The sequence below is a fragment of the Gorilla gorilla genome, chromosome 13, assembly GCF_029281585.2.
Source record: "Gorilla gorilla gorilla isolate KB3781 chromosome 13, NHGRI_mGorGor1-v2.1_pri, whole genome shotgun sequence".
Lineage (NCBI taxonomy): Eukaryota > Metazoa > Chordata > Mammalia > Primates > Hominidae > Gorilla > Gorilla gorilla.
The window spans coordinates 126,885,802-126,911,335 of NC_073237.2; the positions used below are offsets into that span (position 1 = coordinate 126,885,802).

General features: G+C 51.0%; 1 protein-coding gene across 5 annotated transcripts in view; it reads left to right on the forward strand.

Moving 5' to 3' along the window:
- ASS1 (argininosuccinate synthase 1) overlaps positions 1–19,224 on the forward strand; it is a 56,562-nt gene extending 37,338 nt beyond the window's left edge. For all 5 annotated transcript variants that reach the window (XM_004048745.5, XM_004048744.5, XM_055351349.2 and 2 more), the window contains 4 exons: positions 7,279–7,410; positions 12,823–12,979; positions 17,449–17,514; positions 18,945–19,224. In XM_004048745.5, coding sequence (XP_004048793.1) covers positions 7,279–7,410; positions 12,823–12,979; positions 17,449–17,514; positions 18,945–18,990 — 401 coding nt within the window. In that variant the 3' untranslated portion in view covers positions 18,991–19,224. The remainder of the gene's footprint in view (positions 1–7,278; positions 7,411–12,822; positions 12,980–17,448; positions 17,515–18,944) is intronic.
- Positions 19,225–25,534: the final 6,310 nt, after the last annotated feature.

Here is a 25,534-nt window from a genome sequence, read left to right on the forward strand (position 1 = left end):
CACAGACCAGCACCCCATTTACAGATGCGGAAGCCAGGGCTGGGGAGGGGTGGGATAGAGGGCTTGCTTCAAGTCCCCGGCACTTTAGTGGCAGGACCAGGACTGCCATCTGGGCCCAGAGTGGCATGGAGTGGAGGGCTAACAGCTTAGACTGGAGTTGGACAGATCTGGGTTCAAACTCATGTATGGTGGCAGGAACTGGTACACTGGAAGTGCTCCATAAATAGCCATCAGTCCCCAGGGCATGTGGAATGGGGACAGAAGCAGCCCCCACCCTCTGGGAGCTGTCAGTGTGGCGGGGGGTGGGGTGGGTTCCAGTATTGCACCTGTCTTATTATGCCCTTGCCATGCCTGTGGCAGGCATCACCAGTCAATGCTGGCATTATCCTGTTGACTCCAGAGGTATCTCAGGGCTGCTTGCAGGCACTACCAAATGATCAGGATTGGCATACGTGATGAAAGTGTATTGCCTTCCCTATTGGAAAGATAAGGACTGGCCTGAAGTCACTGTGAAATGGCATCCTGTGGGGTGGGGCGAGTCAAGCAGAGTTGAGCAAAAATGAACTGAAGGAGGTGGTTAGTGATGAAGACCTGGACTGCACTATTCTGAATGCGGGATGGTAGCTGAGAGCATTCCAGGGAGGCTGGACCTTTTTCCCAGAATGGGGGCCTCATCCCCGTAGACGGTCAAAGCCATGAGATCAACAGTCTGTTCCAACCCCCGTGGCTCCTTACCACCCACCTGGGGAAAGCTTCCTGGAGCCCAGCCTTCACTCTGCCCTGCTACTTTGTGTGTACTGTTGGAGGCTCTCCCCAAAAGCACAGAATTTAGTCAGTGTTGTACAGGGAAGAAAATCAGGATTCTGACGGCAAGAACTTGCTGCGTGATCTTAGGCAAGTTTCTCCCTCTGGAACTCCAATTGTCAAGGGGCCAGATGAGGAGGTCGTATCATCTCCCTCTGAATGTCCTCACTCACCTATTTTCTTGCTTTGGGTTGGGGAGAGAAGAGAAGGTTGCTAGGTAATTTTACGGTGGTGTCTTGTTTTTATTTCTCTACTTCAAATATTTCATGTGAGAAGGAAAGAGGAGAGATGGTAAATTAGGGCACTGTGGATTCCCCCATGACAAGGTTTTTATTAAGTGTACAGTAATGAGAGAAGCTGTTAATCGTCAATTATATTGAGGGCAGAACAGAAAGATGCTATTGTCCGTATCTCGGTGTACAAGGGGAAAATGTCATTTGTATTGATTTTACAAAGCTTGTAATTGAAATTCGTTAAGGGCTGATTTTTTTCTCTGGGGGGCGGGGGCGGGTAGGGAGTTGGGCAGCGCCAGTGCCCTGGGTCTGGGGTGGCCTAGTCAGCGGCGCTCAGGGTCAGGGACAGGGGGCTGGGGAAGCTGCGGCTGGAGTAGCTTTTTCCGTATTGTGGCTGTTCACATGTCATTATCACATTATCTTTTTAACTCTGGAGGGGGGCTAATTAAGTGAAGTAAATGAAATCAGTGGGGAGGAGAAGGGGGGCAAGGCAGGCCGGAGGGAAGCCGAGGGAGGCCGGGAAGGAGCCAGCGCATGTCCTTGTGCTCAGCCTCTTTCTCTCTCTCCTCTCTGGCCCCAGACTTCTCCCGCCGCTCTCCCCTCTCTGCTCTCCTCCCAGCCCTGCCCGTCTCACCTCTGCCTGCCCCCGCCTTGCTCCTCCTCCTTGCCTTCCTTTCCTCCTTCCTCTCTCCCTTTCCTCCTCCCTCTCTCCCTTTCCTCCTCCTTCCCCTCTTCCCTCCCTTGCCCTTCCCTCTTTGCACATCCTCCTCCCCATTCCCCACTCTCCCCTCCTGTCTCCCTTCCTCCTTACTCCTCCACTTTCTGGCCCAGAAGGAACAAGGGCTGTCACCCACTTGCCCAACGTGCCCACCCACCATCTGGAACATTCCAGATGGAGAATGGAGGGAGACCTGTGAAGCAAAAAGGTTTTCAGCCCCAGAGGCCCACCCAGGATGGGGCCCGCCAGGCACCAGGAGCATAGAGGATGGCTAGAGTCCCACCCTGACCGGCCTCCCATCACCATGGCAACTGCTTCTCACCTTGGCCCTGGTACCTAAGAGGGGAGCCCTTGGGCTCCAGCCAACCCCTATGCCCCACCTCTTCCAAATCACTTCTTCTACTTTCCCAAAGGACCAGAGCCTTTAGTCCAGGTGCCCTCACCTCCAGCCCAGGCCCCAGCTGAGCTGGGGGATCCCACTCAATTCTGCAAAATTGCTCATTCCGGCTAACCTGGCAGCCTCAGGGACAGACGAGAAGAATTTGAGCCACAGTAGCTGTTTGGTTCCCACCTCTTTCTGCTTGGTCCACTCTCCCCCCAGCCACCCCTGGCCACCCCTAGATCCTTGCCCGTCTCCCCACTCCCCGCTGCACCCTTCTTGGCAGTAATTATGGTGTGATTGAAGCTGCTCCACAGAGAACTGCTGACACCTCTGTCTTTTTCCTGTAAACACGGGGAGATGAAAATAGACACTTGGAGCTGCTGTGCGTGTCACTCCAAAGATGTCCGTTGTCTCTTCCACGGCAACACGGAGGCTCAGCTGTCATTTCCTCCTTCTCTCTGCGCAGTGGTTTGTATGCCGACTGTCAAAAGCCCCAAATTCATAGTCTTTTAGCATCAGGTTTCTGTCACTGTTTTTTTTTTCCAGAAGAAACACACAGAAATCATCTGTACCCCCTACCCCTGTGGAGAGGAGAGGGAAGAGCTTTAAACACACACACACACACACACACACACACACACGCGCGCGCGCGCGTCAGCAGCAACCTAAAAACAAGTTTTTTGATCTGTCACAATTAACACCTTCGAAGAAAAGGAGCAGGAATATTAATTGCACTGGTGTGTTTTGTGGCTGCAGCCTTTCCCCTTGCCCATGAGCCCTCCGGAGGCTGCCTGGGAGGGTGGCAGCCAGGAAGCTGGTGCTGGGGGCTCAGGAAGAGGAGGGTTCTGCCTGGCCTCTGCCCACCAGACATTCTCTGCTCCCGGTGGCACTGGCCTCATTTTCCTGGGGACACCCGTGATGGGCCAGTAGCTGGAGGACCTTGGACAAGTCACAGCTCTTCCTCGAGCCCTGAACCCCACCTGCGCCCTCCCCTCTCTGGACTGATGGGAGGCGATGCTGTGGCCTCGAATGTTCTCGAGACAAGACCGTCAGTAAGTAGGGCACACCTGGAGGACGCTCTGAACACTTACCTTTGAGGTGGGTCCCAAAGGAAGTTGGAATGTCAGAGCAGCAGGAACTTGCAGCCTTCTTGTTTTCCAGATGGCTTGCCTGGGTCTAAGAGAGGGGGCTGAGACCGGCCAAAGTCACACAGCAAAGCCAAGCTGGGCACCTTCTGTAAAGGCCAAGCTGGGCACTTTCTGTAAAGCATGGTTGTAGGACTCCTGGTGCCCAGCTCCAGCCCTGCAAATGTAGTTTGGACTGCCCTACAGTTGGCCGAGCTGAGGACAGAAAAGCAGGGAGGCGGGCCTGGGTGTCTAGGAGTTGAAAATGAGGAGGGCTCCTGCTACCAACCTACCCAGGATGGCGCTATTACGACTCTGTGGCCAGTGTAAGGATGGGCTTTGCAAGTTTCTGGAATTTTCCAAAATGTACCCAAACTAATCACTAGAAGGCCTGTTTCCAACCCAATATGTATCGAGTTTAGTATGTGCCAGGATGGAGGACCAGCAGGACTTTGTCAGTGTCGTGCTCTTGGGAAATTGCTTTATTTCTGGTAATAAGGTTTCTAGGCTGATTGAAAACTTGCTCCTCCAACTTTATCATTATATCTGCCATTTTGGAGACAGAGATTTCCTGTTTCTGCACACACTGGTCTTTCTGGAGACACTGCTGAACCATTCCCCTTTCTAGTGGCTTTTTTGGCACTGTCATGTTTGTTTGGGGTCATCATGTTTTGTTTTGTTTTTCTTTCAGACAGGGTCTTGCTCTGTCACCGAGGCTGTAGTGCAGTGGTACGATCATGACTCACTGTAGCCTCAACCTCCTCGGCTCCAGCAATCCTCCCACCTAGCATACACCACCACACCCAGCTAATTTACCATTTTTTTGTAGAGACGGGGTCTCCCTACATTGCCTGGGTTGGTCTTGAACTCCTGGGCTGAAACGATCCTCCCACCTTGGCGTAGTAGCTAGGACCACGGGCACATGCCACCACACCCAGCTAATTTTTTTAATTTTTTGGTAGAGATGGGGTCTCACTATGTTGCCCAGGCTGGTCTTGGACTCAGCTCAAGCAATCCTCCCTCCTTGGCCTCCCAAAGTTCTGGGATTACAGGTGTGAGCCCCCGCATACCTGGCCTGTGCTAAGTTCTATGTCCCTGTTCTCCAGGCTGTCTATGATGACTTTTCTCAGTCATTCCTCTGTTTCTGCCGCCATCAGCCTTTTTACCCCTTCCTGGTTTGTGGCTCTGAGCTGCTCTGCAGAAAATGATGACGGACCCATTTGAACTGTTTTACAAGAGTCACGGTGAGGCCTGAGGAACTCCCGAGGGATGTGAGGGCTTGGACCTCTGCATAAACTTGGAGAGAGGCCATTTCCTAATCAGAGGTCACAACTAGATTCAGACGGTGGACATGCCGAAGGCTGCAGCCCCCACCAATGAAGCGGGATGGGCTCTTTCACAGCACACGATACTCATATTTGCACCTGGTTGCTCTGAGGGGCTTTCACAAGCATGTCACCTGACACCAGTGTATCAGGGGTTTACAGATGAGAGAACCAAGCCCCCAGAGAGGTTCCCTTCTGCCCAGGAACATGGAGCCATGGTGAGAACCAAGCTTTTCCTCCACAGCAACAGCCTGGACTTGGGCTTTTTCTCTCGTGCTCTGGTTAGCAGTTGATCACTTTGCCAAAGGCCCTTCGAGGCCACCTGGAGCTGAGATGGGAGACCCCGGTGCCGGGCCCATTCCCCCTCCAGTTGGCTGGGTGGTATTAGGCAAGCCACTCCCCTCCCCAGGCCTCAGGTTCTCATTTGTAAAACTGGTGTGTGGGACTAGATTTAAGGTGAGTCCAGAGTTTGCAGAGGGGCCTCTGTTCCTCCCAGCACAACCTCTGCCATCTCTTCTATATGCTGGGCTTCTGCCGCAGGCTGTTTGAATATTAGGTTGGCAGCTAACAGTCGGGAGAACACGGTACCGGATTGATCCTAATGCAAGCTCTGACATTTCCGTGATTCTAAGACTTAAAGATCAAAGACTGGAGGAGTTCTCCAAGGAGGAAACTTCTGGTTAGTGCACGAGGGCTCAGCAGACTCAGCCTCCCCAGATCCCCGGTGGGCTTCAGAGTCAAAACCAATATCCTTCATGGTTTTTTTTTTTTTTTAATTTAAAACTGTGGTAAAATACATGTAACATAAAATGAACCATTTTAAAATGCGTTAAGTGTGCCGCTCAACGGCATTAGGTCCTTTCCCAGGGCTGTGCCGCTGTGACTACCGTCCACCTCCAGAACATTTTCTTTTTGCAAAGCTGAGACTCTGGCCCCATGAAACACTCCCCATTTTCCCTACCCCGGCCCCTGGCAGCCGCCATGTCTGGCTGTATGATTTTGATGACTCGAGGGACCTCGCATGAGTGGAACATACAGTGTTTGTTTTTGTGCCTGGCCTTTGTCACTTAGCATCACGGCCTTATGTTGATGCTGTGGCATGTGTCAGGATTTCCTTCCTTTTTTTTTTTTTTAGACAGAGTCTTGCTTTGTCACCCAGGCTGGAGTGCAGTGGTGTGAAATCAGCTCACTGCAACCTCTGCCTCCCAGGCTCCAGTGATCTTCCTGCCTCAGCCTCCCAAGTAGCTGGGGCTACAGGCATGTACGACCATGCCCGGCTAAATTTTTTTGTTATTTTTAGTAGAGACGGGGTTTCACCATGTTGGCCAGGTTGGTCTTGAACTCCTGACCTGAGGTGATCCACCTGCCTCGGCCTCCCAAAGTGCTAGAATTATTACAGTCATGAGCCACTGCGCCCGGCCCCCTTCCTTCTTAAGGCTGAATAATATTCCATCGTATGGATGGACCGCATTTTGCTTCTTCACTCATCCCTCGATGGATACGTGGGTTGCTTCCGCCTCTTGGCTATTGTGATTAATGCTGCTATGAACATGAGTGTACAAATCCTTTCTGGGTTTTTTTCAAGCAGCCACTGTAGAAAGATGTTAGTAAATTCCCAGGATAACTGAGAACCTGCCCCTTTAGTGATGTAACGTATGGTGGAAGAAAGGAAGCTCTCGGGGTAGAATCCATGGAGATGGGGGAGCTATGGCCCCTGCTCCACCCAGACAGCAGCTGCAGGGCAGGCTTGCCCAAGGCCAGCTCTGAAGTTGATGCGAGAGGTTGCACTCCTGGGGCAAGAGGGGGCCTGGGCTGTGTTCTGTGGGCGGTCCTGCCTCTTGGTGCCCCACTGTCCTCCAATGCAGTAGGACCTTCCCCCAGACCCAGCTCAGCCCAAGACCAGGCATTTCTGTGTCACTCGGAGATCATCTGTTCCAAGCAGGTTGTTTTCCAAATGGAGGGACTGGGCCTGAGGTCACAAGAGGGGACTTGAGCAATCCCTTCTCCCCTGACCTTCCAGGGTTGGGCCTCCACCGCCAGGTGACTTACAGGGCAGCAGACAGCACTGGTGAGGGACTCGGGGGCCTTCATTCAGTTCCCAGCTCCACCTAGAGCAAGTCCCTTCTCCTCTTGAGCTCAGTTTCCCCATCTGTACGGTGTGGTCAGCCTAGGTGATTGCCCAAGCCCTCTGCCACCCCAGTGGCCTCTGGAGAGACCTCGCCGCAGGGGCCCCATGGGCTGAAGGTGGCATGTGTGTACACGTGTACATGTATGTGCACAGCTGTCCCCCTCCCCTGGCTCCCTGGTGGAAGGGAGGAAGGGATATTTGGGGCTCTGGGCTCTACCGTAGTCGCTTTAATTACAGGCTTTCAACCTCGGGCCGGTGGGCACGCATGGGGAGGGAGGGGTTGCTGCTCCGAAACCCTGTCATTTTCTAGCGTCTGAGGGCCCCTTCAAAGGGGGCATCTAGACATTTTCTCCACAAGCCGCAGAGTGGACTGTCGTGGCCCCAGCATGAACATAATGACAGATGCATTTTGCGGCAAGCTGGGAGTGAATGGGTCCGGCCGGCTTGTCTCCTGTCAGACGACTCATTATTATTATTATTTTTTTTTTGTCATTTGCTGACAGTTTGGGTTTCATGCGTTTCTCTCTTTTTTCTCCCTTTCCCCCTGCCTGGAAAAATGGCTAGGTATCTACGAGACCCCAGCAGGCACCATCCTTTACCATGCTCATTTAGACATCGAGGCCTTCACCATGGACCGGGAAGTGCGCAAAATCAAACAAGGCCTGGGCTTGAAATTTGCTGAGCTGGTGTATACCGGTGCGTAAGACTCTACGGCTGCCCCCTCTAACCGCCTCACAAGGGATCCCAAAGTACCATCAGGCTCTCGGGCCTGGCCCTCCCCTCCGTATCAGCACCTTCCTCCCCTGCCGCCCACTGCCATCCTCATGTGAGACCCCAAAAGGTGCAGGCCAAAGGGGGTTGAGGGAAAGTGCAGGGCATGAGGGAGCAAGGGGATGCTAGAACCTGCCTCGCCATGGGGTGTGTCCAGGGAGATGCACCGGCTTCCCAAGGTGTCCGGCAACTTCCACGCCCTACAGTTTGCATGACTGCAGCAATGCCAGGCACTGGGCACTGTGCGGTGACATGCATCACCCCGCATGGTCCTCACAACTTTCCCAGGAGGTCTGCAGCTCCTTGTACACAAGGAAACTGGGGCTCAGAAGGAAAGCATAAAACCAGAAGTGGCCTAGCTGGGTTTGACCCCCAAGTCAGGCTGTCTCCAGGAAGAACCTGGACCTACTCCATGAACTTGAGGGAGAGGCTCCCTGGACCAGGAACTCAGCCCCAGACCCCAGTACCGCAGGAGCCAGATCTTGACCATGAAACCACTGGGGTGGCCACAGGGCCTGAGCCCTGTCACACACCCAGCCCATGTGTGGAAGGACCGGTGGGTGACATGAGCACCTGAGGGGGGGGGGGTGTCCCCGTTTTGCAGGTGAGGAGCCCGGGTTTCCATGCCTTGGAATCCAGGCCTCCTGACTCCAAAATCCAACCCTCATGTGGTGTAACAGAGGTCCCCAAACTACAGTCCCTGGGTCAAATCCAGCCCGTCACCTGTTTTTGTTCAGCTCATGAGCTGAGAATAGTTTTTACATTTTTATTTTATTTATTTATTTATTTATTTATTTGGGACGGACTTTCGCTCTTGTTGCCCAGGCTGGAGTGCAATGGTGCGATCTTGGCTCACTGCAACCTCCGCCTCCCTGGTTCAAGCAATTCTCCTGCCTGAGCCTGCTGAGTGACTGGGATTACAGGCATGCGCCACCATGTCTGGCTAGTTTTTGTATTTTTAGTAGAGATGGGGTTTCACCATGTTGGCCAGGCTGGTCTTGAACTCCTGATTTCAGGTGATCCGCCCGTCTTGGCCTCCCAAAGTGCTAGGATGACAGGCATGAGCCACTCTGTCTGGCCAGTTTTTACATTTTTAAATGGTTGGGAGGAAAAAAAAAATTTTTAATGCTATTTCATGACAAATTATATAAAATTCAAGTGTTGCCAGGCACGGTGGCTCACGCCAGGTGAGGTGGCTGTTTCTGCATTGTCTGTGGCTCCCCTGGAGCGGCAAGGGGAGGTTGAGCCATTTTGAGAGAGACCATAGGACCCAAAGAGCCTAAAATATTGACTCTCCGGCCCTTCCCACCCGCCTCCATAACATACACATAGCCCTGATTTGGGGCGTTACATTAAACAGCTGCCCTGAGCTGTGGGAGGACAGGCTGCTGCCTGAGGCCGATCCTCACATCTTCGGGGGCCTGGACGTCGGGGGACCCGTGCAAAGTTAGTATTAGTTAATCAAATAGCTACCTGGGCTAAGCTCTCCTCGCCTCGCCTCTTCCCCTCCACTCCCAGATTTTGTTTCCTTTTAAGCCTCCTAATCACTGTAACTCATCTCAGGATTTCGAGAGGGCTCGATGGTTATTGGCTGGCGTTATTTCTCCCTGCCATTGTTCCTTGCAGCTTTGAAACCAAGTTTCTGCCCCCCTTCCCAGGGACAGACAGGTGCTTAAATACCATTGTCTCCTGCAGGCTTTCCAGCCCGGCGGGATTGCAACCCCGAAAGGAGGATTTTAGTTACAAAGTGAGAGAGTCATTAAGACATGGCAGAGGAGAGAGCACCTGGCCGGGCTGCTCTGGGGCCTTCACGGAGGCTGATCCCACCGTGGCCGCGGCCACGGCTGCCACTTATCCTGCCGTCTTGCTGCTAGGCTCTGAGCTGGGCCCCTGATGGGGTATTATCTAATATTAGCTGTGCAGAGGTGAGGAAACGGAGGCCCCCAGGTGAAGACACTCACCCAGGCTCTCCTGGCTGGTGATGGGCAGCTTTGAGCCGGGAACAGGCCAGCTGTAGCGGCCAAGTTCCCAGTTACTCCAACAGATTTCAGGATGCTCGTGATCAAGGGGCACGGCGGCACAGACAGGGGAACCCTGGGTGTAGGGCACAGTTTGGCTCCTGGCTGCGGTCACGATGCCTCTACACTGGACTGGCTGGGTTGAGTCCCTGCTCTGACAGCCAGCGACAAGCCCTCTACATCCCAAACTGAGGTACAATGATTAGGAGACTTAAAAGGAAACAAAACCTCAGAGTGGAGGCGAGGGAGAGTAGGGGCTTCTTCTGGGTAGTTATCACTAATATTAACTTTGCCTTGGTCCACTGACATGCAGGGCCCCACAAACATCAAGATTGGCCTCGGGCAGCAGGCTGACCCCCACAGCTCAGAGGGCCTGTTTGATGCGATTTTCCCCATGAGGGATACAGACATGGTATAGACCCGGGCTTTGCTTGATCATGTTACTTAACTTCCCTAGGCCTCAGTTTTCCCATCTGAAGAGTGGGAATAACAGTTCTACCTGTCTGGTGGGTGAGGACTAAAAGTATGAGTATTTGTAAAGCACCTGGAACAATGTCTGGCAGACGAGTGCTTATTCCAGTGTGTGAAATAACTGCGAGCGCCCGGCGTGGTTTCCCAGTGTGGAGGCGGGGCACTTGGAGTCTTGCCTCTGGCTGGGTTAATGGTCTTGAGCAGGGCTGTCTCTTCCTTGAGCCTCAGTTTCCCCTCCTGTCAAATAAAGGGCACCAGGCTGAGGGCACGCCAGGGTCTCTTCCCAGTCCCGTCTAGCTCCTGGGTGGAAAGCCCACCATTCTGCTGTAATGCTTGGCTTCCTCAGAGCCCTTGTGGTCTCAGCACAGATAGGGAGACTGAGGCACAGGGAAGCCCTCCTGCCCCAGCCTCACTCCTAGAGGCCCTAGGTTCTGTGACCACTGCCACTCTGCATCTGTGTGTCTGTATGTGGCTGGCTGGCTCCCTCTCCTCTCCCAACATTCCCAAATCTCCTGGTCTGGCTGTGTGAGCTTCAGGCAGACTGTCTCCAGGAGTGGCAACCAGGGTTAGCCTGGCAGGACCCCAGCTTCAGGACCCTGGCAGGGCCCAGAGGAGCATCTCATCTAGGGAATATAGCTCACTTCTTCTCCCCTCACCTCCATTTCTTCAGCAATAAAATGGGTATAATGTGCAACTCACACAGAATTGCTCCAGTTAGAAAGGATCGCATGTGTTTGGCTGGGCCTAGCAGCACGGGGGAGGGGTCCCCCTCCAGCTCAGCCCTAAGGCCCACCCACAGTGATCTGCAGGTCTGGGGGGTGCAGGGTCTCCCCCATTGCAGCTTATGCCAGGCTCACTGTCCCCCAACCCAGGCTGGGTCCGCTGGGAAAAGAAATCTGAGCAGAAGAACCCTGTGGGGCAGAGGTAGAAAAATCTGAGACAAAGCCCAGGCCAGTTGCTCCCACAGAGATCTCTGTCCTATCTCTGGCTCCATCTCCTGCCTGTCTTCCGGCCTGGAAACTTAATGGGCTAATTATCCCAGCTCCGTCAGAAAGATGGCCAAGCCCAGGACACCAGGGCATGGGGGGCTGGGAGAACATCAGTGGCCCCCTCCACAAGGGTCTCGGGGTGTGTTGGAAAAAGCCCTGGGCCAGAGTTAGGAGTGCTTCATCAGACCTGGGCTCTTCCACAGTCTTGCTGTGTGGCCTTGGACAGGCTCTTTCCCTCTCTGGGCCTCTCTCCCTGTGTACAGTGAGGGCTGGCACAGAGCATCGTGTTCAAACTGTAAATGCAAAACGCTTTGCGCTCTGTGCATTCCCTCACTGCATCCACACAACCTCTGGTTAGCAATGTTTTCTCACTGTGCAAATGAGGAAACCGAGGCACAGGGAGGTTAATCACTTGTCCAGGTGTGGCTGGGATGTGGACTCACATGGTGGGACACTGGAGAGCAAGGACTCAACCTCTACTCTCCGTGCTTGGCCCTCCCCCACCTCTGCAAGCCCCAGGACCCCATCCCAGAAGCCTGTCCCCTTTCCCACGGAGGACCTCTGCAGGTGCCCCCAGGGGCCTGGGCCTCCCACAATAGCCGCAGCCCCTGGGCTGACCCAGCCCTTTATCAGGGCAGGAGATCATGCGCCATCTGGCCCTGCAGCTGCCCAGGTGGGCTCACCTTCCAGGCTCCATTTCAGGAAACTCTAGCCTTGCCCTGTCCCTCCCCCCGCCATGGCCTGCCTGCCCCTTGGTCCCAGCCTCCATCAGCAGAGGCTAGAGAGAGGCCGGGGGCAGACTGGGGTCTGAGCGCTACCCCTCCCTGGCCTTTAGGGCTCTCGGGGAGAGGGGAGGGAGCATGTTTCTCAGGCACCTCCTGCCCCCACCTACACACCAAGCGATGTTCTGGCCATAGAGAAAACTCCAAGTTTATCATAGGAAGCAGAGTTGTTACAACTTGGGCCAACACAAGTCAAATGGAGGCTCCCCACTTCCAGCCTGTGTGATCCTGGAGAAGTTTCTTAACTTCTCTGAGCCTCCCTTCCTCACCCAGAAAGGGGAGAGGCTAAGAGAGTTTCTCTCAGAGTGCTGTCTATGAGGATTCAGAGAGCTAGCCCAGATCAAAGCCTGAGCGCAGCGCTGCTTATCTATGCAGAAATATTCTATCTGCCCAGGAAAACAGTAGCAGGTGCAGAAAACAGCTCACTGATTCCAAGGGGCCTGCCCACCCCAAGGGGTGGGCTCTGGCCAGGACTCCAGTTCACAGTAGCCCCTAAGGCCGGTGCTGCTCAGTGCTAGGGGCTCCACATGAAATATTACTGTGACATCCCCACTCAACAGATGGGGAAACAGAGGCACAGAGAGGGGAAGGCTATGCATGGCCATGGTCTGAACCACCACCCAGCTGCCTGCACTGGACACCCATATCACCAAGCCCCAGGCAGCATGTGCCTCTGAGTCCTGTCTGAGGTCTTCTGCCTCCCCCAGAGATTAGAGCCTCCATTGGGCCAGGGATGGGGTCCCTTTACTACTGTGTCCCCAGTTGCTGGCCTGTGGCACTTCCTGAATGCCTATGGCATGAAGCAGTGGGTCACTTCCCTCCTCCTGACCCTTAGGGAAATGACCTAGGTGGTCACCTCCTTACCCACAGGCCCTTTGCAAGGTTAGAGGGCAGGGCTATGAAAGCATGGTCCTCAACTCAGCCACTGGCAAGCGCACATTGTGCCAGTCTCGCGGGAGGCAGTCATGGTCTGCATGGCGGGGTAAACCATGGGGCACCCTTCCTGTGCCCCAGGTCTCCCTGTGTCCTCGCGGTGCAGGAGGCCTCCCTAGTGGTATCCCGTTTTCCTCCCTGTAGGTTTCTGGCACAGCCCTGAGTGTGAATTTGTCCGCCACTGCATCGCCAAGTCCCAGGAGCGAGTAGAAGGGAAAGTGCAGGTGTCCGTCCTCAAGGGCCAGGTGTACATCCTCGGCCGGGAGTCCCCACTGTCTCTCTACAATGAGGAGCTGGTGAGGTAGGTGCCCCACACCTCATTCTGACCCCCACTTGGGCACAGAGCCTATCTTTTGACTGGATCCTCAAGACATCTGTGCCTGAGCACATGTCAGGCACCATGCAGAGCACAGAGCGATGGTCACAGAGGATACAGACACCACTATGCTCCCGTGGAACTTACAGGCTAGCTGGGAGAAAGGCATGGATCAAACCATCACCAGAATGTAGAATTAGACAAGGTGGCAGTGGGCTGTGAGGAATGCAGGATAGTCTGGCTGGGTATAATAACTGGGATTGGCTAGGAGGGGTGGTGCATGCCTGTAATTTCAGCTACTCAGGAGGCCGAGGTGGGAAGATTGCTTGAGCCCAGGAGTTCAAGACCAGCCTAGGCAACATAGAAAGACCTTGTCTCAAAAAAAAAAAAAAAAATATATATATATATATACACATACATACATATATATATATATACATACATATATATATATAAAATAATTGGGGTTGTGAAGAAGCTCCTTTGCTATTCAAACAATAGCAGAAGGAGTTAACAGGTGAATGGGGGGAGGGGTGGAAGAGCAAAAGTGGCCAGGGGGAAGGAGCTGAAGCTAGATCTTAAAGGGAAGGGCAAGATCAGATCTGTGCACTTAGAGGGTCCTCCTGGCTGTTCTGGAGAACAGATTTGAGTAGGTGGGAGGTGGAAGGGCACCTGTGGAAATGCAGTAGCTTGGACCATGCTGATGATTCCCGGACTAGATAGCAGCAGGTGAATGTGACACATATCTAGGAGGAGGGATTGAAATGACTTGGATGTGGAGGGAAATGGAGGGTCCAGAATCACCCTGGTGTCTGGGGTCATGAGCAGCTGGGTACAGTCCCTGGGTTGAGGAAATGCTCTTGAGGAAGGATCATGCATTTGGATTTAGGTGTCATGAGTATGGGTTTCTTTTCAGATAGCTGGGAAAAACTAACTGGAAGGCCGTCGGACACTTGGGTATAAAGTTGAGGAGAACCCAGGCTGAAGACCCTGGAGCATCATAGGCATTTTGATGTTCTCTGAAGCCCTGGGCCAAGAGAGACTGCCTAGGGGAAAGTGTGGAGTGAGACAAGAAGGGAACTAGCCAGGCAAGATGGTGCACACCTGTAATCCCAACTCTTTGGGAGGCCAAGGCAGGAGGATCACTTGAGGCCAGGAGTTCAAGACCAGCCTGGGCAACATAGTGAGACCTCATCTCTACTAAAAATTAAAAAATTAGCTAAGCATGGTGGCATGTGCTCGTGGTCCCAACTACTTGGGAGGCTGAGGTGGGAGCGTCTCTTGAGTCTGTGAGATCAAGGGCGCATTGAGCCATGATCATGCCACTGCACTCCAGCCTGGGCAACAGAGCAAAACCCTGTCTCAAAAAATAAATACATAAAATATTAGCCAGGTGTGGTGGCATGCACCTGTAGTCCCAGCTACTCAGGAGGCTGAGGCAGGAGGATCACTTGAGCCCAGGAGCTGGAGGCTGCAGTGAGCCAGGATTGCACCGCTGCACTCTAACCTTAGTAACAAAGCTAGGCACTGTCTCTTCTCTTTAAAAAAAAAAAAAAAAAAAAAAAAAAGGAAACACAAGTGGAACCATGAGATTTCTCATTGATGGACCAGGCAGAAGGTGGCCAAGGAGGAGCCCCTGGAGGGGCAGGAGGGCCCTGGTGAGCCAGGGCAAAGGTGGCAGGTAACGATTGGCCACTCCTGTGTCCGCCCCGTGGATGAGAGTGACCTGCACCAAGGGACGAGGTGTCACCTCCAGAGGTCACCTGGCCAAACTAGAGATGGGGCAGGCCCCTGTGGGACAGACAGCCCCCACTAGACGTGGGTCCCCTAAGGCCCAGCTTAGCTCAGGCTAAGGCCAGCCCCTCCCTCCTGGAGGCTGGTTGGGAATTAAAGTACGAGTCTTGTTTGGCAGTCAATATTATTTTTTTCTTTCCCTTCTCCTTGCCATGTTGAGTTTCTCCCCCCTTCAATCTTTCTAAACACTTTATAAGCCATAAATACAACTGAGTCAGTTTAGATCAGTCGGGGTAAATGTCAAATTATCTTCTCTCTTTCTCTCTCTGGCTCTTTCTTCCCTCCCCCTCCAAATCAACAGCCTCTAATAATCTGTCCAACCCTTCATTAAGCCTTACAGTCTCACTCAGGGAGATTAAATGAATAAAGTAAAAAGGGAAAGGGGAAAAAAAGAGAGAAAAGCAGGAGCATTTATTCTCACTGTGTCTCCGACCATTTCCCTTTTCTTTTTGATTTCTACATCGCTGACTTGAAAGCCCTTGAGTGACAGCGTCACAGGGACCAGCGAGGAAGCCGTGAGAGGTAGCAGAACTGGAAATGCCGCGGCACAGTAGGTAGAAAGTAACGTAATTACAGAGCAGGTCAGAGCCACTCGAATGAGCAAAAATAAAAGCACAGAGGTTTTCTGTAGACCGTCAGGGGAGGTAAAAAAAAAAAAAAAATCATTGTAAACTCTTTTTCTAGCTCCCCCCCTCACTGCAAACCACAATTTTAAAAAGAGGTTTTTTAGTTCCTGAGAAACCCCTCTTGGAACTCCCAGCAGCCTGGTGGGACAAGTTTGTCCCTGGATGTGGGCCCTCTTTGCAGGGGCTGCCAGGGCAGTTGGGAAGTTCCCACCTTGGGGAACGGGATGGGGACAGTTTGTTGTGACTTGTGAGAGATGGAGGTGAAGGGACAGATGGACACAGAGGTGGGGGGATTCTGTGTCCTACGTTCTCCCTGGGCTGAGTATAGGGGCCAGTGGGGCTGAGGCTCGGTTTCTAAAACAAGGTCTGTTAAAGGGATCTGAGGAGGTTGGTGGTCTAGTTTGGTCTAGCTCTTCCTAAGCACTGACTCTGCACAGAAAGGGGTGGCCAGCAAAAGTCTGGCATCTCCTCCTCTTCCAGGGAATGCAAGCTCCTAGTGGCTTCAGTGCCTGAGCCCTGGAGGGGCCGTGGAGGTGTAGAGGAGGGAGGAAGGGAGATCAAGGAGGTACAGGAGCATGGGAGTGACTTTGCAGAGAGTTCCACGCACCCACCGGCTTCAAGGCCTGGTGAAGGTCAGGGCCCGGGTCCTGAACAAATCACTGGGGCCAGGCAGATGCAGAGACCTCATTTGTTCTTGTAAAAAGTCCACTGTCTACAAAGAACCAGTCAGAGGGCCAGCCTCAGGGTCTCAAAGCAGCAGATCCTCCTGCCTCCCAACACCGACCCCCCCTACCCCTACCTTGAGAACCTTGAGTCAGCTTTGTCCCAAGGCTGGAATTCTGCAGACAAGGGTCTGATTCAGAGCAGGACATGACAAGGGACCCCATCCTCTCAGAGGCTCAGAGGCTGGCCTTGTGGAGTAGGAGGCATCTGAGTCCACGTGCCCTAAGTGCTTAGCACAACCATAATTAATGAAGGCAATGGGTGATTGATTGCTTCGGTCTGGCCCCTCCCTGTGGACACCACTCTTGCTCTTCCTTCCTTGGCACCTGGCCCAGCATCTGGCAGGCAGCAAGGGCTTAATAAATGCCTGAACAAATGAATGAGTGAATGAATACTGTTAGTACTAGTGGGTGCTCACCATGTGCCAGGCGCCAGCTACATTATTTCATGTGGGGCCAAATGTGACGCTGAGAGCTAACCACCATCACGCATTTCACAAGTGCAAGGCTGAGGCTCCGAGTGCAGGAATACTGGCCTGGGCTCTCTGGTGGCGGGTGGCGGAAACAGGACGCAAACCCCAGTCAGCCGGCTGGAGTGACTGCCATGGTTAGGAAGGTTGGGAGGAGCAGCTAAGGGTGGAGAGCCCCAAAGCAGAAGGCTGGTGAGTCTGGGAGGTGGAAACTGTAGAGAGGTAAAATCTGCTCTGCTGAGTACAGCAGCAGTCAACCCAGCATTTTCCATGACACACTGGCAGTGGGTGCCCAGGTTTCAGGATGGATTAGGTAAGGTCTAACTGGTTGGACACATGAGGGGAAAGGGGACTTGGTGGGCCCATTTCGCTGTGAATGCTGGAGGCCTCCCTGCAGCTTGCGAAATGCCCTTGTGCTATTGCAATTCACACCCCAAGGCCTCCTGAGCCTTCAGGTCACTGCATGCCATCCACACAGACCCAAGGGCACAGCTGGCTTGGACGAGTTACCCATTTACAGACAGAGTGCTCTGGTTGGTGGATTTCATAGGGCTAGTTCTGGGGTGGCTGCTCCTAGCCTCCTGCCACATTGTGTAGCAGGGAAGAGGCTGCTGTGTGCTCCACTAGGGCTCTCCAACCTTTGGGTGGGTGCCTGGCCCAGAACAGGGTTCCCTGAGTTGTACAGAAATTCAATGGAAAGCCAACGTGCAGGGAGGGTTTGGACCCACACAGGGGAAATGCCCTGGCATCTGGGAGGTGGGGCTGCTTCTGGCCCCAGCAGTCCTCCCTTCAAGCAGAGGCCAGGGCCCGGCTGAGCTGACAAGCTTCTACTCTCCTTGCAGCATGAACGTGCAGGGTGATTATGAGCCGACTGATGCCACCGGGTTCATCAACATCAATTCCCTCAGGTGAGAAGCTCAGGGCCCTGACGGGCCTTCAGAGCCCCCAGGTGTAAAGGGTAGGCTTTGAGAGCCCCCAGGTGTAAAGGGTAGGCTTTGAGAGCCCCCAGGTGTAAAGGGTAGGCTTTGATGGGACCTTGACTGCTGCCCTGCCCTGCCCTGCCCTAGACAAACCCCACTTTCCTGTCCATCTGCCTATAGCATCCTCAGAAGCATGCTTTGATAGCCGACAGTAACAGAGGGTCCTAGGCATTGGGGTCCTAGGTTCCTGTGTCCCACCCGGTGCCTCTGATACTTGCCCTCCCCTCCCGCTAAGCCACAGGGACTCCACTATGAGCTCCTTTGCAGGGCAGGTTAAACAAGGAAATAGCATAGAGGTGGAGAGAAGCCTTTGTTTTCTGTCACCATACCTGAGCTGTAGGTCTAGCTGGAAGCCATCCTAGCCACGTGGATCTCCGTGGCCCAGGAGGGTGGTGCACATCATCTGAAGTCACTCAGACCTTTGATCCTCTGTGAGTCACCAGTAAGAGTGTCAGCTGTACCTGCCTCACAGATGCAGTGAAGGTTCAATATGAGCCTGTGGAAATCAAGCATGCGGCTCAGGCTTAGACCCTGGCATGTAGGAAGAGCCAGGGGCAGTGCCAGCAGCAAGCACTCTCAGCCCAGGGCTGGTGTGCTCAAGGGCAAACAGGGTTGTTTGTCACCAGCAGCTAACATAGACTAAGCTGCTCTGGGACACTCTCCTAGGATGTCTCATTTAATTCTCACACAAAATTTGCAACTCCCCGGAAACAGGCTGAGCGGTTAAGTAACTTTCCAAGGGTCACACAGCTAGGAGGTGGTGGAGCTGAGTCTGGAGGGCCTGTCCTGCTGTGGGTTCTCCATCACCAGCTCCCTTCTCATGGGGATTGGAGTCTAGAAGAGGATGCAAGTCAGTCTCCTCTTGCTAACAACATGCCCTGGGCACAGAGCCACCATTTTCTCCCAGAGCCAGTCTCTTGTCCCTGGAGGCATCTCATGCCCCGAGAGATGTTGAATCCCACCCATCTGCCCAGGGTCCTCTCCCTTCCCCTCCGTCACCTCCACCTCCCCTGCCTCCTGCGCCCTCTGTTTGTATTTTATGACTCTATAAACCCTTTTAAATGGCCCAGAACAAACAGGGCTTACATAATGGCCTCTTCATTTCTCCTATTGCCAGTTAAACGCTTTGTCTTCAACAATGACAAACAATGTTTTCCCCCTAAGATAAATTAATTACATTATCCTGATTGGAGGGCAGGAGGGGCCAGGGCGGGAGAGGGAATAGAAAAAAAGGCAACTTCACACACATCTTAACAAACAGCTGCCCCAGCCACCCCAGTTCTGCCTGAATTAATTGAACCCAGTGTGTGTTGTTATTGTTAATTTACATTTTTCTTTGTTTTGAATCTGGTTTACAGGCTGAAGGAATATCATCGTCTCCAGAGCAAGGTCACTGCCAAATAGATCCCTGTACAATGAGGAGCTGGGGCCTCCTCAATTTGCAGATCCCCCAAGTACAGGCGCTAATTGTTGTGATAATTTGTAATTGTGACTTGTTCTCCCCGGCTGGCAGCGTAGTGGGGCTGCCAGGCCCCAGCTTTGTTCCCTGGTCCCCCTGAAGCCTGCAAACGTTGTCATCGAAGGGAAGGGTGGGGGGCAGCTGCGGTGGGGAGCTATAAAAATGACAATTAAAAGAGACACTAGTCTTTTGTTTATTTCGTGTGTGTGTGTGTGTGTGTGTGTGTGTGTGTGTATGTAGTTAATTATGGTTTTCTTAGGCCAACCTTTGTGTTTTCGGACCTAAGTGCTGCCGAAGGCCGCCATTTACCAGACAGCCTGTTAATCTGGCAGTCGACCCCTCTCCAGCAAAAACTAGGAATCCAGAAGTGCCGCCTGGGTCCGATCCTAGCCAGCATCCTGGGAATCTGTCACCAACTGTGGTCCTGTGGCAAATGTCAGGAAACCAAATAAAATTCAGGGGATGCCATTTGGGGGCATCAACGCACAGCCCTTTCTCTGGAGATCACTTTTACTCACAGCCCACAGGGAGCTTCTCTAGAGGGTGGCCATGAGTGACCCTAGGACACTTATCACAGCTGCATGGCCTAAAGCAGCCTAAATCATGAAGGAGGAGGGAGAGGCCTGAGCAGAGAGGAGAAAAGAGCAAGCCCGGAACTTGGCAGCATTTCTCACTGTCCACAAACCAGGCCCTAAAGCAGCCATGTTTGTAGTGTGGCCCTGGCCCCCCTTGGTCATATCTGATTGGACCGTGGATGGACACCTGACTCCAGCTGGCCAATCAGAACCCGCAGGAATTGGGCCTCGGCACGTGGCCGAAGTGAGGACATGTAACACAGGCACTCACTGCTGGGATGCTGTGGACCTGGGGCACAGAGCAAGTGTAGAAGGAAAGGAGAGGGAAGGGATAGGAAGAGAGGGTCATGGTATTGGCGTCCATATTTCTGTACTGGTGCTTCATGAAAGCTGGTGGCATCTCTTGGCCTGGTTTCCCTGACACCTGATATCATAACGAATTCAGGACTCCAGCTCAGTGAGAGAGTTTCTGCTCCTTGCAACCAAAAGCATCTTCACTGGGAAGACTTGAGTGCCGCTTGCTCTGTGCTTTGCCCTGGTTCTGAACTCAGAACCTGACCTCAGGGATCGCTTTGCCACTCCGCTGCCTGTGTCCATGAGGGTTTCTCGCAAAAGAAGTTTTACCTTTAAAACTTATTTTCCTCTGATTATTAATGTCCGTGGTAATAATAAATGACTCAATATTAGCTTTGTGCCAAACACTTTGCTACACACTTTATTCACATTATCTCATTGAATCTTCAAAACCACACTTGGAGGTGGACACTTTCATCTCCATTATGTAGAGGTAGCAACGAAGCTGCAGATAAATTGACTTGCCAAAAGCCACTCAGCTAGCAAGTGACAGAACCAAGAACCAAACCCCGGCCTGGCTGAGTCCCCACATCTTGTGCGTTTGTCTTTTTGTTGTTATTGTTGTTAAGATGGAGTCTCGCTCTGTCACCCAGGCTGGAATGCAGTGGCACAATCTCGGTTCACTGCAACTTCCGCCTCCCAGGTTCAAGTGATTCTCCTGCCTCAGCCTTCTGAGTAGCTGGGATTACAGACGCCCACCACCATGCCTGGCTAATTTTTGTATTTTTGGTAGAGACGGGGTTTCACCATGTTGGTCAGGCTGGTCTCGAACTCCTGATGTCAGGTGATTCACCCGCCTCCGGCCTCCCAGAATGCTGGGATTACAGGCGTGAGCCACTGCACCCGGCCATTATGTCTTTAACCATAGTGATAAGCTGCATCTTTAAGAAAAGAAATAACTAGCCAGGCATGGTGGCTCTCCCCTTTAATCCCAAAACCTTGGGAGGCCGAGGCGGGTGGATCACAAGGTCACGAGTTCAAGACCAGCCAGTTTGAGACCAGCCTGGCCTCGGCCTCCCAGAGTGCTGGGATTACAGGCAGGAGCCACCACGCCCAGCCACATTTGGTATATTATCAGCCATATTTTGTCTTTTTCTTTTCTTTTTTTGTTTTTTGGCTAAACATCCTATAATGCACATATATTTTTTCCTATGCTTACAATATTTTTGCAGTTATTTAGGCTAAAGTATAAATGCTTTATATTTTATAGTTATAAATGTATACCTTATACTTTAAAGTATAAACTTTAGCAGGGCACGGTGGCTCATGCCTGTAATCCCAACACTTTGGGAGGCCGAGGCGGGCAGATCATGAGGTCAGGAGATTGAGACCGTCCTGGCTAACACGGTGAAACCCCGTCTCTACTAAAAATACAAAAAATTAGCCGGACATGGTGGTGGGCACCTGTAGTCCCAGCTACTCAGGAGGCTGAGGCAGGAGAATGGTGTAAACCTGGGAGGCAGAGCTTGCAGTGAGCCGAGATTGCGCCACTGCACTCCAGCCTGGGTGACAGAGCGAGACTCCGTCTCAAAAAATAATAATAATAAAGTATAAACTTTATATATTTATGCTTTAATATATATACTTTGCACCCTATTTTTAAAATTTTAACATATCATAAACGCTTTCCTATAACATTAAAAACTCAATCCTTAATCCTGGGCGCAGTGGTTCATGCCTATAATCCCAGCACTTTGGGAGGCTGAGGTGGGTGGATCGCTTGAGTGCAGGAGTTTAAGACCAGCCTGACCAACATAGCGAGACCCCATCTCCATAAAATAAATAAATAAATAAATTTTTAAAACTCCTTAAACATTTTCAGCAATTACATAATATTTTGTTAACATCGATACTCCCTAACTTAACCTTTCCCCATTTATATATTTAGTTCTTTCCATATTCTAAATTATTTTTCTACCTTTTGTTGAATTTATCTTTTATATTTTAAATAAATAGAGATGGAGTCTCACTATGTTGCCCAGGCTGGTCTCAAACTCCTGGGCTCAAGTGATTCACCTGCCTCAGCCTGCCAAAATGCTGGGATTACAGGCATGAGCCACCATGCCCAGCCCTTTTGTTGAATTTAATGCAATGTTTTTAATAATTGGTTATTAGCTATACTTAATTATTAGTTATGGCTTTTTTAGTGCCCTCTCTGAGAGTTATTTTATACATCTTTAACTTACCACAGTCTACCTTCAATTAATAGTATGCCACCCCGAGTGTAACATAAGAACCCTGCGACAGTACGAGCCTAGAACATTTCACTTTATGCTTTTGTTGTCATACATATGCTACAAAATCCCATAATACATTGCTATTATTTTTGCTTTAGACAGTCAAATATCACTTTTAAAAGATTAAAAATAAAAATAAAAAAAGATTTTAAAAGATGAAAAATAATGGTGGGCCATTGCCTACAATCCTAGCACTTTGGGAGGCCAAGGTAGGAGGATTGCTTAAGCCCAGGGATTCAAGACCAGCCTGGGTAACATAGGGAGACCCCATCTTTACAAAAAATTTTAAAATTAGCCAAGTGTGGTAGCACATGCCGGTGGTTCCAGCTACTCAGGAGACTGAGGTGGGAGGATCACATGAGCCTGGGAGGTAGAGACTGCAGTGAGGTGTGATCACAGCACTGTACCCTAGCCTGGGCAACATCTCAAGACTCTGTCTCAAAAAATAAAAATAAACAGCTGAGATTGCACCACTGCACTCCAGCCTGGGCGACAGAATGAGACTCTGCCTCAAAAAATCATAATAATAATAAATAAAGATTAAAAATAAGAAAAGAGTTTATCTTATATTTATCCATATATTTCTTTTTCTGATGCCCTTCATTCCATTGAATAGATCAAAGTTTCTATATATATCATTTTCCTTCTGTTGAAGAACTTTTAAAAGTATTTCTTCTAGTGCAGTGATTAATTCTTTCAGTTTTTTTTGTTTTTGTTTTTGTTTTTTGAGACAGAAGCTCACTCTGTTACCCAGGCTGGTGTGCAGTGGCGTGATCTCTGCTCACCCCAACCTCTGCCTCTTGGGTTCAAGCGATTCTCCTGCCTCAGCCTCCCGAGTAGCTGGGATTACAGGCCCCTACCACCATGCTGGCAAATTTTTGTGTTTTTTAGTAGAGATGGAGTTTCACCATTTGGCCAGGCTGGTATCAAACTCCTGACCTCAAACGACCCATCCACCTCAGCCTCCCAAAGTGCTAGGATTATAGGCATGAGCCACCCCACCAGGCCCAGCTTTTATTTCTTTGAAAAAATTTTATTAACATTTACAAGTAGGTCCTTGCTCCATTTCGAGTTCATTACTCTGTAGGTTGTGATTCGGGATCAAAGTTTATTTTTTGAAAATGCTGATGTTTTGCTCTTCCAGCACTATTTCTTAAAAAGTCTTTTTCCTATTATATTACCTTAGCATCTTTGTCAAAAATCAATTGATTAGGCCAGGCATGGTGGCTCACCCCTGTAATCCCAGCACTTTGGGAGGCCAACGTAGGCAGATCACCTGAGGTCAACAGTTGGAGACCAGCCTGGCCAACATGGTGAAACCCCATCTCTACTGAAAATATAAAAATTAGCCGGCCATGGTGGCGCAAGCCTGTAGTCCCAGCTGCTTGGGAGGCTGAGGCATGAGAATCGCTTGAACCCGGAAGGCAGTGGTTGCAGTGAGCCAAGATCGCACCACTGCACTCCAACCTGGGCAACAGAGCGAGACTCCATCTCAAGAAGAAAAAAAAAAAAACAATCAGTTGATGGGTATGGGTCTACTTCTGGACTCTCAATTCTGCTTCATTAATGTATGTGTCTAGCCTTACGCCAAAAACTCTCCGACTTGCTTATTATAGCTTATAGTAAATCTTAAACCTCATTCTTTTAAGACTGTTTTGGCTATTCTGAGTCCTTTACTTTTCCATATACTTTTTTTTTTTTTTGAGACAGAGTCTCCATCTGTCACCCAGGCTGGAGTGCAGCAGTGGTGCCATCTTGCCTCAATGCAGCCTCCGCCTTTTGGGTTCAACCAATTCTCCGGCCTCAGCCTCCTGAGTAGCTGGGATTACAGGTGTGCACCACCACATCCAGCTAATTTTTGTATTTTTAATAGAGATGGGGTTTCACCACGTTGGCCAGGCTGGTCTCGAACTCCTGACCTCAAGTGATCCACTCACCTCGGCCTCCCAAAGTGCTGGGATTACAGGCGTGAGCCACCTGCCCAGCCCATATATGTGTGTGTATGTATATACATATATATACACTTTTTTTTTTTTTTTGAGATGGAGTCTCACTCTTGTCGCCCAGACTGGAGTGCAGTGGTGTGATCTCAGCTCACTGCAACCTCCACCTTCTGGCTTCAAGCGATTCTCCTGCCTCAGCCTCCTGAGTAGCTGGGATTACAGGTGACCCCCACCACGCCCGGCTAATTTTTGTACTTTTAGTAGAGATGGGGTTTTGCCATGTTGGGCAGGCTGGTCTTGAACTCCTGACCTCAGCCTCCACCACCTCCCAAAGTGCTGGGATTATAGGCGTGAGACACTGTGCATGGCCCCATATAAATTTTTTAAACAAATTATTCACTTCTTCAAAAAGTCTGCTAAGATTTCATTGGAATTGCATTAAAACAACAGATTCATTTGAAGAGCATTGTCATCTGAGTTACTCCATTACTATTGCTATACAGGAATGCCTGAGACTATTTATAAAGAAAAGGGGTTTATTTTGGTTTATGCAGGCTCTACAGGAAGCATAGTGCTGGGATCTGCTCCTGGTGAGACCTCAGGAGGCTTCCAATCATCACTCCTGGAAGCTTCCAATTATGGTAGAAGGTGAAGGGGGATACAGAAGGTTGTATCAGATGGCAAGAGAGAGAGCAAGAGAGAGAGGGAGAGCTTCCAGGCTCCTTTTTAAACAACAAGATCCCAGGCGCAGTGGCTCACACCTGTAAACCCAGCACTTTGGGAGGCCAAGGTGCTTGAGGTCAGGAGTTAGAGACCAGCCTGGCAACATGACGAAGCCCCGTCTCTACTAAAAATACAAAAATTAGCCGGGTGTGGTGGCGCACAACTGTAATTCCAGCTACTCCAGAGGCTGAGACACGAGAATCGCTTGAACCCGGGAGGCAGAGGTTGCAGTGAGTTGAGATCGCACCATTGCACTCCAGCCTGGGCAAAAGAGCAAGACTCTGTCTCAAAAAAATTAAAAATAAGCAACCAGATCTTGTGAGAACTCATTATTGTGGTTAATTTTTTTCCATATGTATATATATCTATCAAAATTGGGAGTTGAATTTTGTCAAATGTTTCTCAACATCCTTTGAGATGTTTTCTCCTGTATTCTGTTAATACAATGAATTACATTAATTGATTTTTGAATGTTAAACCAATTTTACATTCACAGGAAAAATACCATTTGGTATTGCTGGATTTAGTTTGCTAAAATTTTGTCAGAGATTTTTTGTGTCTATATTCATGTGGGATGTGGATCTGTAGTTCTCTTGTGGTTCTTTGGTTTTTGTGTCAGGGAGAGAGTGGCCCCCCAAAAAATACATTCAGAAATGT